Source organism: Nesoenas mayeri (assembly GCF_963082525.1).
Source record: "Nesoenas mayeri genome assembly, chromosome: 20".
NCBI lineage: Eukaryota > Metazoa > Chordata > Aves > Columbiformes > Columbidae > Nesoenas > Nesoenas mayeri.
The window spans coordinates 9,253,706-9,265,818 of NC_137569.1; the positions used below are offsets into that span (position 1 = coordinate 9,253,706).

General features: G+C 41.8%; 1 protein-coding gene across 1 annotated transcript in view; it reads right to left on the reverse strand.

The window, feature by feature from the left end:
• GTF2I (general transcription factor IIi) overlaps positions 1–12,113 on the reverse strand; it is a gene marked incomplete at its 3' end in the record, with an annotated part of 58,251 nt that overhangs the window by 21,727 nt on the left and 24,411 nt on the right. The window contains exons 10-13 of the mRNA XM_080357039.1: positions 7,632–7,694; positions 6,912–7,016; positions 3,817–3,882; positions 1,417–1,600 (exon numbers count right to left, since the gene is read on the reverse strand). Of these exons, the coding sequence (XP_080213165.1) occupies positions 1,417–1,600; positions 3,817–3,882; positions 6,912–7,016; positions 7,632–7,694 (418 nt within the window). The remainder of the gene's footprint in view (positions 1–1,416; positions 1,601–3,816; positions 3,883–6,911; positions 7,017–7,631; positions 7,695–12,113) is intronic.

The following is a 12,113-nucleotide window of genomic DNA, read 5'->3' on the forward strand; positions in this document are numbered from 1 at the left end:
CCCAAAAGGTGATGAACCCCTTGCCCTGTTTGGCAGAGGGAGAAGACCTGACACAGCCCCTGTCGCTGTTGGGCAGAGGTAGGGGACAGTAAAGATGACGAGGGCTGGAAGCAGGTTCCAGTTTGGGGCCGTGGGCAATCCCCCTCCCTACCTGCTTTGCTTCCCCAGGTGCCCCTCCGTAATAGGTTTGAGGCCCTGGATCTTGAAGAGGAGGTAGGTGAGGATGTGGTGCAAGGCCCACCTATGAGGTTACATAGAAAGAGGCAGTTGATCACATGCCTCAAGACCACCTCAGATGAGAAAGAAGGGTAACTGTCGTAGGCAATTCCCTTCTGGGAGGGACAGAGGGCCCAATCTGCAGAGCTGACCCTCATTGTAGGGAAGTGTGCAGTCTACCTGGAACCCAGATCAGGGACATAACCAGGACGCTACCCAACCTGGTGCACCCAATGGACTACTACCCACTGCTGATCTTCCAGAGAGGTGGGGAGGAAGCTGCATCCCGCAGTCTGATGGGAATGAAAAAAGATTTCAAGGCCTTGGGACGGATGGTAAAAGAGTCTGGGGCTCAAGTGATTTTCTCTTCCCTCCTTCCAGTTTTGGGTGATGATATGGGAGGGAATAGAAAAATTCAGTCTGTAAACAACTGGCTACAGGACTGGTGCTACAGGCAGGGCTTTGGGTTCTTTGATAAGAGCTGGTTTTACAAGACACCAGTCCAAACAGTGATACATGGGAAAGGTTTCAGTCCAAACAGTGATACGTGGGAAAGGTTTATCTCGCAGGGGCAAAAGAATGCTGGGACAGGAATTAGCAGGGCTCATTTGGAGAGCTTTAAACTAGACTCGAAGGGGGATGGGGTTGTAGTTGGGCTTGTATCAGTAGGGCATCACTCTAGAGCTGATGAAGGCTGGGAGGCCCCCCATACCCCTGGGGTGAGATCAGTGTGCTCAGCTCGCTCTCTGAAATGCCTGCACACCAATGCGTGCAGCATGGGGAATAAGCAGGAGTGATTCTGTGAAACGTTTTTGATGCCTGATACGCATATTCACCTGAGCCATAACATTTCATGGTCACATCCAGATTACATTAAAATTACCTGGGAAGTCTAAGATGCACTTAATCAGAAGCAAAGATCCAACACGTATTATAGCTGCAGAGATTAAAATAGCACAAAGAGATCTGCCCATGACAAGAAGGCCATAATATCGAAATGTTCTGATCTCAGCCACCACCATGCTGCTCTGTGGATTTGATAAGCTGAATTTATATGAGTGAACATCAAACTACTCATCAGTGCTGCACAACAACAGCTCAGTACAAATCAGCTTGGAAGTTGTTGAGGATAAAATGAAGCAGAGCGGAGGCAGCAAAAAACAATCAATCCTATAGGGACAAAAATGCAAACTTCCTTACTTTTTAATCACAAAGCGGATTCGCTCCTTTGCTAGAAGTATCCTCTCCAGACGGGGAATGCCGTACGTGGACGGACGCCTGAAGGGAATTCCCTCTGGCAGCCCTTCCACATATAAATCTTCCACATGGGACTGGAAGAGCGGGTACGGGACAGACACGGGACCTTTTGCTTTTATAGCTTGAGCTTCAAGAAAAAAGGAGAAGAGAAAACATTAGAGTAGTTTGTGGTTCTACTCTGATATCACCCTGAAAGCTTTCCAACTAGCGAACAGGCACATTTAAACACGCAAGCATTCCTATTTGTGGGGATTTGTTTTTGTTTTATAGCTAAATTACTCTAATTCACAGTAAACAAGCTGCAGACCTGCATATATATGCAGATTCTCCTCTTTTCCCTTTACTCTGTAAACATTTAATAGCAGAGACAGCACCTGTTACAGTGAAATTTCACAGTATTCTGGTTTTGTTTAATAAGACATTTTGAAAGATGAAATTATCTAGACTTAATTATAGACCAAACATTTAATTAGCTCTGATTATTATTATTATTTGTTATTACTATTGGGTTACAAGAGTCACTAATGCCTTGGAGGGGAGACACAAATCCCTTCTTTTGAGTGAATTCCTAAAGCTTTGGGTATTTTAGAAATGCAAGGAATTGCTAACAAAAAACCAATATACTTCTAACATCATCCAAAAAAAGCATGGCCCTACTAATGAAATCTTTGAAGCAAATGAAAAGCAAATAACAGATTCACGCACAGCTGGAAAATAACCTCGATGTATTTCTTTAAGTTATGAGAACCGCAATCCTAACAATACACCCATCAGGCTGGCAAATACTGGAGAGTGGCCCCATGGTTTGCAAATACCAAAAGGGGTGATTTCTTTATACTCACAAGGGTATGTTAATTTTGTAAGCCATGCAACAAGAATTCTCTATTACCATCTGACTGGTCTGCAAACAGTTTGGTACATTCTGTTGGTTTGCTATGGAAATTAGATGCAAAAAATTATTTGAGGAGAGAAAGGCCAAGCTAAGGCCAAATTAGAGTCCAGTGATGGGGCAGCATTTGTGAAAGCAAAACTACTCAGAACAGCTTTTCAAGGAACTGAACGTACCATGAAATTGGTCTGTGGTTCAGACATGGGTGTATACCAAACAGGCTAACTCAGAAATTCTTAAAGGCAATAAGACAATTTAGGTTTTAAAGGCATTTGGGTAAGATACTCTTTGAAACACTTGGAAGCTCATCACAAAAGAGGGAGGCTTTGAAAACACTGTGTGTATCTTAGTCTTGTTCTCTGATGAGAATCGAATACCAACATTTTAGAAAATGGTGAGAAGAACCTTGTTTCAACCAGGCTTGGTTTTAACTGCCAAATAGAAGATGGCCCAAACTGGAGCACTCTGGGAATTCTGGACATCCGTAACTCATTCTGGGAAATGGGAAACTGTATGTCCATACAAATAGAAAGCACTGGAATCTGGTATGGAACTGTTTCATGAGTCAATGAAATGTTGTCATCCATGGGGAAAAAAAGGGATCATTTAATACCATACGGCCTGCTGTGGCAAGTCAGGAATAGCTCCGTATTCGGAGTCCACAGGAGATTTTTAGGCTGGCTACATGCTAACACCAAAATCAAAATTAAAGCAATTCACCAAGAATGGTGCTCCTTTCTAGAGCAATTAGAATACTGGCAATTAGATTTTGAACTGTTTTTACTTGGTGTGAGTTGCTTTCAGTGGGCTGCTCAGATCTCAGATGACAGTCACACCCAGAACGTGTAATAGCTCCAAATGACAAGGTCCGTTCTGAAAGCACTTCCACTTCTCACGGCAGAGGAGCACCACCATTTATTCTGACACTTATGCTGACGCTGATTTAGTCTGCGATACGTGGACACAAAATGCATCTGGATGCAACATCTGGAGACAAATCCCCAAGTCTAACACACGCGCTTCTTTTTCTCTCCTTCTTGGAGAATCTTGGAATTGTTGTTTCACTGTACATCAATCATAATCAGAAAGGAACAGTGGTAACATCTCCCTGGAGCCATTTTAAAAGATTATTTCACTTAAGGACACAGTGTAATCACTGAAAAAAGGCCAGCTCTCAATGGGGGTGCACACTGGAGCTCCAGGAAACTGAGCACAACTGAAAAAGAAAATCAAGTTTCACACTGAGGTGCCACACAGAGGCACCAATTTTGATATTACTCTGCTCATCAAAAAAGCTACTTCCCCCTATTTTAAGTCTCCTAATAATACGTAACGCTTTGGTGCTGTCAGTACTGGGTGTGAGCCTGAGCCAACCATAAGACACGTGCCAAAGGGCTGCGATTTACAGTGCAAAGCACTAGAGGTAATTGTTTGGAAAGGAGCGTAGCACATACCGTATTTGATTTCAAACAGCTCTTCAACTTGCTTTCTTAAGTCTGTAATTCGCGCGTTCCATTTCTCTGCAAAGAAAAGAGAAGGACGTGTCAGACTACAAACAAAACCGAGAATCTCTTGTAAAATCTGTGTTACCACTACCTGGAAATACACAGTGTGCTTTTACTGCTCAACTGCATACAGGTGCCTATGGACTATGGTATGGGCTATACATTAAAATATATGGATACATTCAGAAAGAAAAAGGATAGAATGTTTCTGATTAACTCCAGAATTTCTGCAGATATTAAATCAAGGTTAAAACAACAAAACAAAAACAAAAGCACAACATAAACCAAGCTAAAGTAACTTCCACAAATGCTTTCCCTTTGACGGCTCTCAGTACTGCTGATAGTCACCTAAATCCAGATGCTGAAAAGCTTAATTACTGAAGCTTGATAAAGCTTACAGCAACTACACGAAGTACAGATTTGTGCCAAAACAACAAGTACGTGGGTCAGGAGGCATCGTGCCATCCTCTACCTTAATCCAGTATTTCTCCAAGTCCTGATGTTGCAAAACATCCCCATAAATCCTACTTGTGAAAGAAGGTAGCGGCTGCACCACAGAAGTTATCCAAATCCAAACGTGTGCTCCATGGAGAGCTGGATTAAACAGCACAATTTTAACATCTCATTTTCTGCCTGTGACAGAGGGCACACGTTTTCATAGCTTTATTTACTATCTCAATGCTTTTCGGAAAGTGCCACAACTCTTTTGTAGATGGTACCAGATGCTGGTTGGCCTTGTAAGGATGAGTTAACAAGCAGATGTACTTACAGCTTATTTCTTACACCAAAGACCTGAATCTACAGGGGTCAAAAAATGAGGCCATTCAAGCCATTACACTTCCAGTTGTCAATATAACTCTTCTATCACACAAGACTGAGGATTGAATTTTGACTCCGTATCGAAAGGGGTTTAAATATTCATTTTCAGACCAGCGTACACAACTTTGGCCACATTTAAGCTTGTATTTTTTAAGGTAATTTCACGGATATGAGGAGGACAGCACGCTTCGGGTGTGGGCAAGAGTGAGACCTTTTATAGAGGGAAAAGGGTGTTTTCACACGCTGTCTCGCTTACTTGAAGATCTGTCCTGGGGTGTTATCTTCTTGTTCTCAGACTAAATACAAAACAATGACTGTGCTGGCTACAAAAAAGAAAAGTTTCTAACTGCACGAAGAAAATCAACTGACTTTCAGTCAGACCAGCACAACAACACAACTGCAAGACACAACCTGAAGCCTTTGAGCCTTCGATAAAATCTCTAAGAAAGCAAAAAAACATTGTGGGAAGAGATTTTTACTGACAGTGTCAGTTCCTTTCAAAGATATTTTTACCCTTAAATAGTTGGCTCAGAAAGATTTTTGAAATCCAGTCGCCCTTCTCAAAGATTATCCATTTCTATTTTACCAGACACTTTTCATTCTCCCCCTGCTTCCAATTATTTTGTTCTCCACTTTGTTTTCCTGTTTCCACGAAAGTAAGAGCCCAGCACATTATTCACATCGTTTCTCGAGTCACTCGGGGTACCTGATCTCTGACTCAAGACACATACAAAGTCTCTACAGCTCCAGCTATCAAACATCTGGATCTCAGCATTATGTAAAATACTGAAAGTCCTTATCAGATGAGGCAGATTTCCCTCTCAAGCACCTGCACCTCCTTTCCAGTCTTCTTTTGTTACAGCAAATGAAATGTATTTCTGCAAATCTCACATTCATTTTGTGTTTTAACCAGACACGATAAATAGCACTTTCTGCAGGTGAACCCCAAAAGTGGGTATGAGGGGCAATAACCTCAGTACCATTTAGGAAGCCCAGCAATAAAGATCTCTTGGTAAACCATGAGCTGCAAAACACTGTATTCTAACTGCACAGCCGGTGGTTAAGAGGAAACAGCCCAGAGAGAATCTACCAGGTCAGCTCAGAAGCACCAGTGAGCAGGTTAAGTGGCGACACGTTCTCAAACTGGTCTTTCAACACTGCAAGCTCAACTCAAACTTTCGTCATCCTGATATTTTAATACCTTTCTTCTTCATGTGTAATTAAACCCCTGTTTAGTCCCTTCAAACACTGCTGGCCTGTCAAGTTTACATATTCCTTTCTACTAAGGGAATATATTCTAGCAAAAGCTTCTGCAGTATTAAATGCTCAATCTTCTCCTCTACTAATGTTGCCATTATATTCTCCTGACCCAACCAAAACTAATGCTACATCTGGAACTCCCTATTAGTATTAATAATCTTTTGAAAAGGGAGATCTCTACAGTGTTTTGTTATTTTTCGCCGAAATTAGCGTGAAATAGCATTTCACACAAAACAGATGTCAGAAGAGGTTCCATGGGGCTTTTTCAATTGACCTCACATCCCAGCATCTCTAATAAAATTTCAAACACTGTGCCAAAGGACATATTCCTGACCGCAGAACCTTATAGAATTACAGATTCATAGGTTATCCATCTAGAAACCAAACCAAAACAAGAAATAAAGGAGAAGTATGGGGCTGCAATAAATCACATGGGACGAATCCTTTAACCAGAACAACCACCGGGTGTAGATGTATTTCTGCAGTGAGAACTCCATGTCAGGTATCATGAAAAAGCACTGCCACAAAGACCCAACTTTTTGTGTGTCCAGAGGGATCAAAGCAAGCTATTCAGCGCAACAGTCATTTGGTTATCTTCTCAAACATGCCTCCCTCAGCCATCTACATTGTTCACAGCAGTATCAAGAGAGACAGGCTCCTTGACCTCGGGTTTGCCGTAATTCAGCGCACTAGTAAATTCAGTCTTATCTTGTCCATGAAATCAGCTGACAAAAATCTAAACTTATTTTTATTCTATTAAAGTACTTCAGTGTCTATTTAGAGGGTCACTTTGAATAATGAGAAACAGAGGTAGCCTGCGATGATGGTCATACTGCTGCGATACATCTACAAAGAACCCCGGGCTCTTAAATGAACACCTGCATTGGCGCCTCTCACTCCAGCAGTGTATAAACGTCTAATAACTTTTTATAAAACTGAGCAGACACAAAATAATGTTTTCTTACCAAAATTGAACTCTCTCGCTTTTCTTCTCCCAGTACTGGCAGCTTCACTAGGTGACTCGGTGCTCTTCGCTCTCTTGTTAGGGGGTGAGTAGTCATCGTCATCATCTTAAAGAAACAAAAATATCACTGTTGTAAAGTCCAGAGAAGGCATGTGTAACATTGGAACTGCTTTGAATTCCAAAGCTCTAATGCAAGTATTGAGCTGTGCTTCATCAGGGCATCAAATTTTGCTACTAGTTACTTATGTGAGTAACTTTAGAAACCTGCTGGCCCGTGTATCAGCAATTTGCTCAAGAGAGCAGCACAAGGCACAAGACAGCCAAAAGCAAATCTCCTTCTGTATCTCCTAAGGAAAATAATATTGTGTTCTGAAACACAACCGGGCTTCTCATGATCATAAAATGACTACACAAGAGCAAAACGAATCAGGAAATAAATTGTGCGGGCACAGATTGTATTTTTTTATCTAGTTGGAAGTGTCCCTCTGCTGAAACACAGCACCTAAGTTTGATCTTGAAACACTCAGAGTGCTAAAACTTGTTTCAGACCAACGTAAAACTGATGGACTAGGTATGTTTACCAAGCAGGGCACCATCCAAACTGCAGCCAACACTGGCACATAATCCTGGTTATCCAGTGCCAAGTAACGCAGGCATTGTAAACCAGATTTTGGACATCAAAATACCCAACAGCTTGAAATCAATGGACCGGAGAACTAACCTTCGATGGTGACCTCGACCTCGGGATCCTCACTGGTTTCTGAGGAGGCGCGTTGGGAGGGATCTGAAGGGGGAAAAGCAGGAATGCTGAGTGACGGACAGAGAAAACATGTTTAACCAAACACTCTGTGATTTTGTATTTAAACAAACACTTGTCAAAGAAGTTCCCCAGCTCACTGAAATGTTTTGCATTCACAGCATGATACAAAACCAGAAACAAAGATATTTTACCATAAGCCTTTAAGCAATTCTGTAGACAAGGGTAAGGAGGTGGGGATTATACTTGTTAAATTGTGTGTGCAGCAGCACAGAGTTGGTGCTAATGACAGTAAGAAATTCCTTATTCTTGGCTTAACAGGATTAATACAATCATAAATATTTTCCCCTTTGTTATCAAGGACTATTGGAAATACAAACAAAGGCTGTGCGCCCCTACAGATGATGTATTTCTTTACCATTTATACAGATCCATAGTTGTTGCACTATAATGATCTCCGTAACAGGCTGCAAGGTCAACAGTGAAAAATGAGAGGGAAATTCATGATCACAATGCTTTTGTTGGGGCAGTCTGCACCAACGTAATAAATAGAATTACCCTATCAATACACAGTGGGAGAAAGAGTAATTTGCATTTAACTGTAGTAAAGTAAAATAAAGTGAAGCTAATTATATTGGAATTTTTTTTCCAAACTAAGCAGCAGTGCATGAAGGAATATATTTTAATTACTGTGGCAGAGTGATGCTGCACTTGTGTATTTTGAAGAGTATCTTCTTCCCGATCTCTGGAAGCTGGGAGTAAAATATCACTTGGGGAGCAAGTTGGAAGGAATCTCCATTTCAAAGGCTCTTCCCATGATGTCACGTATAGCAGAGATTCAACAATATCTACTGAGACACCTTATCTATATATTCAAGTTATGTCAAATATATCATTTAGTTCACGGAAAACATGGTATGATATTTCAATCTAATTCAGAGTGGGTGCTGGGTAGATAACCAGAAAATGCAAAGCACAGCAAAAGAAAATAAGGTAATGGTTTTTAGCAGATGTGAACATGAAGTATGGTCATAAAAATAACCATCACATCAACTGATCACCTGGAACCTTTACTGAGAGCATCAGAAAATTCAAAGAAGAAAAACAACAGAACGATTTTTTGAAATTCACAGAATTACACAGAATCCCATAATGTCAGGCACTGGAAGGGACCTGGAAAGCTCATCCAGTGCAATCCCCCATGGAGCAGGAACACCCAGATGAGGTTACACAGGAAGGTGTCCAGGCGGGTTGGAATGTCTGCACAGAAGGAGACTCCACAACCCCCCTGGGCAGCCTGGGCCAGGCTCTGACACCCTCACCGGGAAGAAGGTTCTTCTCATATTTAAGTGGAACCTTTTGTGTTCCAGTTTGCACCCATTGCCCCTTGTCCTGTCACTGGTTGTCACCGAGAAGAGCCTGGCTCCATCCTTCAGGTGTGGTCTCCCCAGGGCAGAGCAGAGGGGCAGGAGAACCTCTCTGACCTACTGACACCCCCTTCTAACCCACCCCAGGTACCATTGGCCTTCCTGGTCAAAAGGGTCCAGGTTGTGGAGTCTCCTTCTCTACATATCCCACAATAGTCTCTATATTGCATTATCTTCCTGCCAAATATATGCTGTGACACAAATGAAAAAGGAAAAATGAGAAGTCTTGGATGCATTGAAACTCGAAGAAAGATTTCTTTAGTTAAAAAATACACTTCCTAGGCTTACAGCCCTTGGGATTAAGCACAGCAAACTCAATCACAGAATCACAGAATGTGATTTCCCCCAGCTTTAATGTCAGTGAAAACCACCGTACATGTAGTAAACCCATCACTTCTTTTTCAGGTGACCCACACAGATTATTTTATGAAACTTGTGGCTTTGACAGAGGAAAAAACACTATCAAAAAAATATTTCAGAAATTAAAAAGTGTAAACCTATATATTCCAGTAGCTTAATTTAGTAAAGCCTAGAAAATTAAATTTAAAAGAATTTTGAAAGTTCTACCACCAGGAAATATTAACAAAAGCAGATACTTCTCCACTTTCATACATTCATGCACAAAACAGGCAGATACACCCAGATCACATTACTAAGAGAAGCCAAAACCAATTATGGTGGTAACAAGATCAAAAAAAAGTTCCATTTAGAAATCAAAGTAGGAGGAAATCAGAAAAATGAAAAAAGAAGAAAACTCAAGAGGTAAGAATTGAATTCTACTGCAGCAGGTATAGCAGAGGAGGGACAGTCACAAACGTGGGAGATTTAATTACTAAAACCACAGGCATTAGAAGCAAAACCTTGCAGTACGGTAAGATTTGTAGGATTCTACAACACTTCAAGTACAACTTGGTCCTTTGTGAGCAGATAAGTACCAACCAGCACCTAAATCATGGATCTGGACTGGGATCCTGCACTGAGGTGAAACCTGCATAAAACATGGCTATTGCCATAAATCACAAACTTCTCAAATGCCTGTTAGAAATATGTCATTTTCAACCTTCTAACAATTCCTTTAAAACGAGGAGCAGCTGCCATTCCCTCCAGTAACAGCTATTTCTTACACCAGCTTCAAATCTCTCGGTTCCTAATGGATTATGACCTGACACCACACTCCAAATCTGCGCCACTGGGCAGAAGCATCAGATTTACCATCTCCTGGATTTGCACCGTCGGTGATGCTCACTTTTTTGGGGTCTTTCTTTCACGCCGCAGATGGCAGCAACATGAATATGCAACCACCAGGGTAATCTCCGAGTGCTTCAGGAGGCACAACATCGTGCTTTCTTGTTTTCTTCAATATATTCTCTGGAATTTCTTGGTTTAAGATAGAATCTCCATGCTGAGTGTCACATTATGTTTGTTAGAGTACTGCCGGGCTAGCTTTACAGTTTTAGCCCCATTAAAATGGATGTTACTTTGAGTATTGCGAGAGATCCCCAAAGAAGACATATTTTGTTGTTGGAGACACATGGAAAGATGCTGATGACTTTCAATGCTCCAGGGTGAGAATAAAAGCAGCACAGTTTACATTCCCGTTTGGGGCAGAGAACATTTTCAAACTCATTTGGTTTTGGATGAATATCCTATATTTGAAACGCCTCCCTCTAGCATTTCCTGAAATCCCAAAACTGTCAGCACTGTTCAACCACCCGGTGACCAGTGACACAGAAAACATGTCAGTGGTTTATAAGTCGGAGCAGCCAATTCCCAGGACACATTGTTTACAGCCTTTTCCTTCCGCTTCCAGTTCTCTCGGTTTTAATTTCAAGGTGTCAATGGTAACTCAAGACTTGCATCCACACAATTCACAGGATAACACACCTCTGCCAGCAAATGTTTGGTCCTTTGTCAGCGAATTACTCAGTTCTGCGTGGGTTTTGTTTCTAAAAGCCTTGCTCTTCCCTGAAGATGGTATGTCTCCCAAAATAAGCAGGAATACATTAAGAAAAGTCTTTGTAAATTGGGAAAAAACAAGTAAGTAGAGCTCTCAATTCTATTCTGTTAATTGATTCAGAGTTGTTGACATTGGTGGTGTTTTGAACTCATTTTTTTTCCGTGAAAAGCCCTTAAGGTAGCCTGGCTCTTGTGGGCAGCCTTCTAGTAAGAAGCCAAGACGTGTGTCTGTCACGATCCAATACATTTATGTATCAGTGACACATTCTCCTGTCTGCAGGGAGGCTCATATTGAAGCTCAGAGGATTTATGGGCACAGAGATGCTGTGTTAACACAGTGCACAACACGGGAAGTGCTACTTGGCTTTAGGCGCAGGCCTTGCACATCCCCAGCTGGTGCGGAGCTCGGGCTGGATTAAATGCTGGTCCCTCCACACCAGCCGTGCAAAAAGAATCATTCGCAGAGCACAGGAATATGTTCAACCTGAGAGTACAAGGACTAAACCACATTCCAACCACTAAACTAAGAAACAGCGTTTTAAGAAGAGCCATAATAACTGGTACTTATAGATAAAGCATATACAGAAATACTAACTGTGATAGCTGAAATGCTCCAGTGTGTTTTACTCAGTCCTGCAGATCTCCGCTCAGTTCTTTTCCTTATTGAGTCCACCATCAAAATCTGGACCTTTCTTCCAGAACAGGATGTCTTTGGTGTCACCCAAAGCATTTAACACTGCACTGACCTTCACATTTGTCCAGGACACTGGAAAAAAACTACCCACTGCCGCACTTCTAGTGCCCGCTGATGGAAAATCACCCCTAATACTCTCAAAACACCCACATGAAGTTTTAGATGGCTAAAGTCCCTATTTCTCAGTCTTCTTCCTGAGTACTGCTACACCATCGCTAAATTTAGTAATTCAGTATTAACTCATGGTGACATCCAAATGCTGCAGCCGACTATCAGATAATAAAAGATTAGAAGAACATCCACCTACAGGTGTAATTTTCCCCTTGTTTGATTAATGGGAGCATTTCGCGTGCCACCGAGGCACAGAGC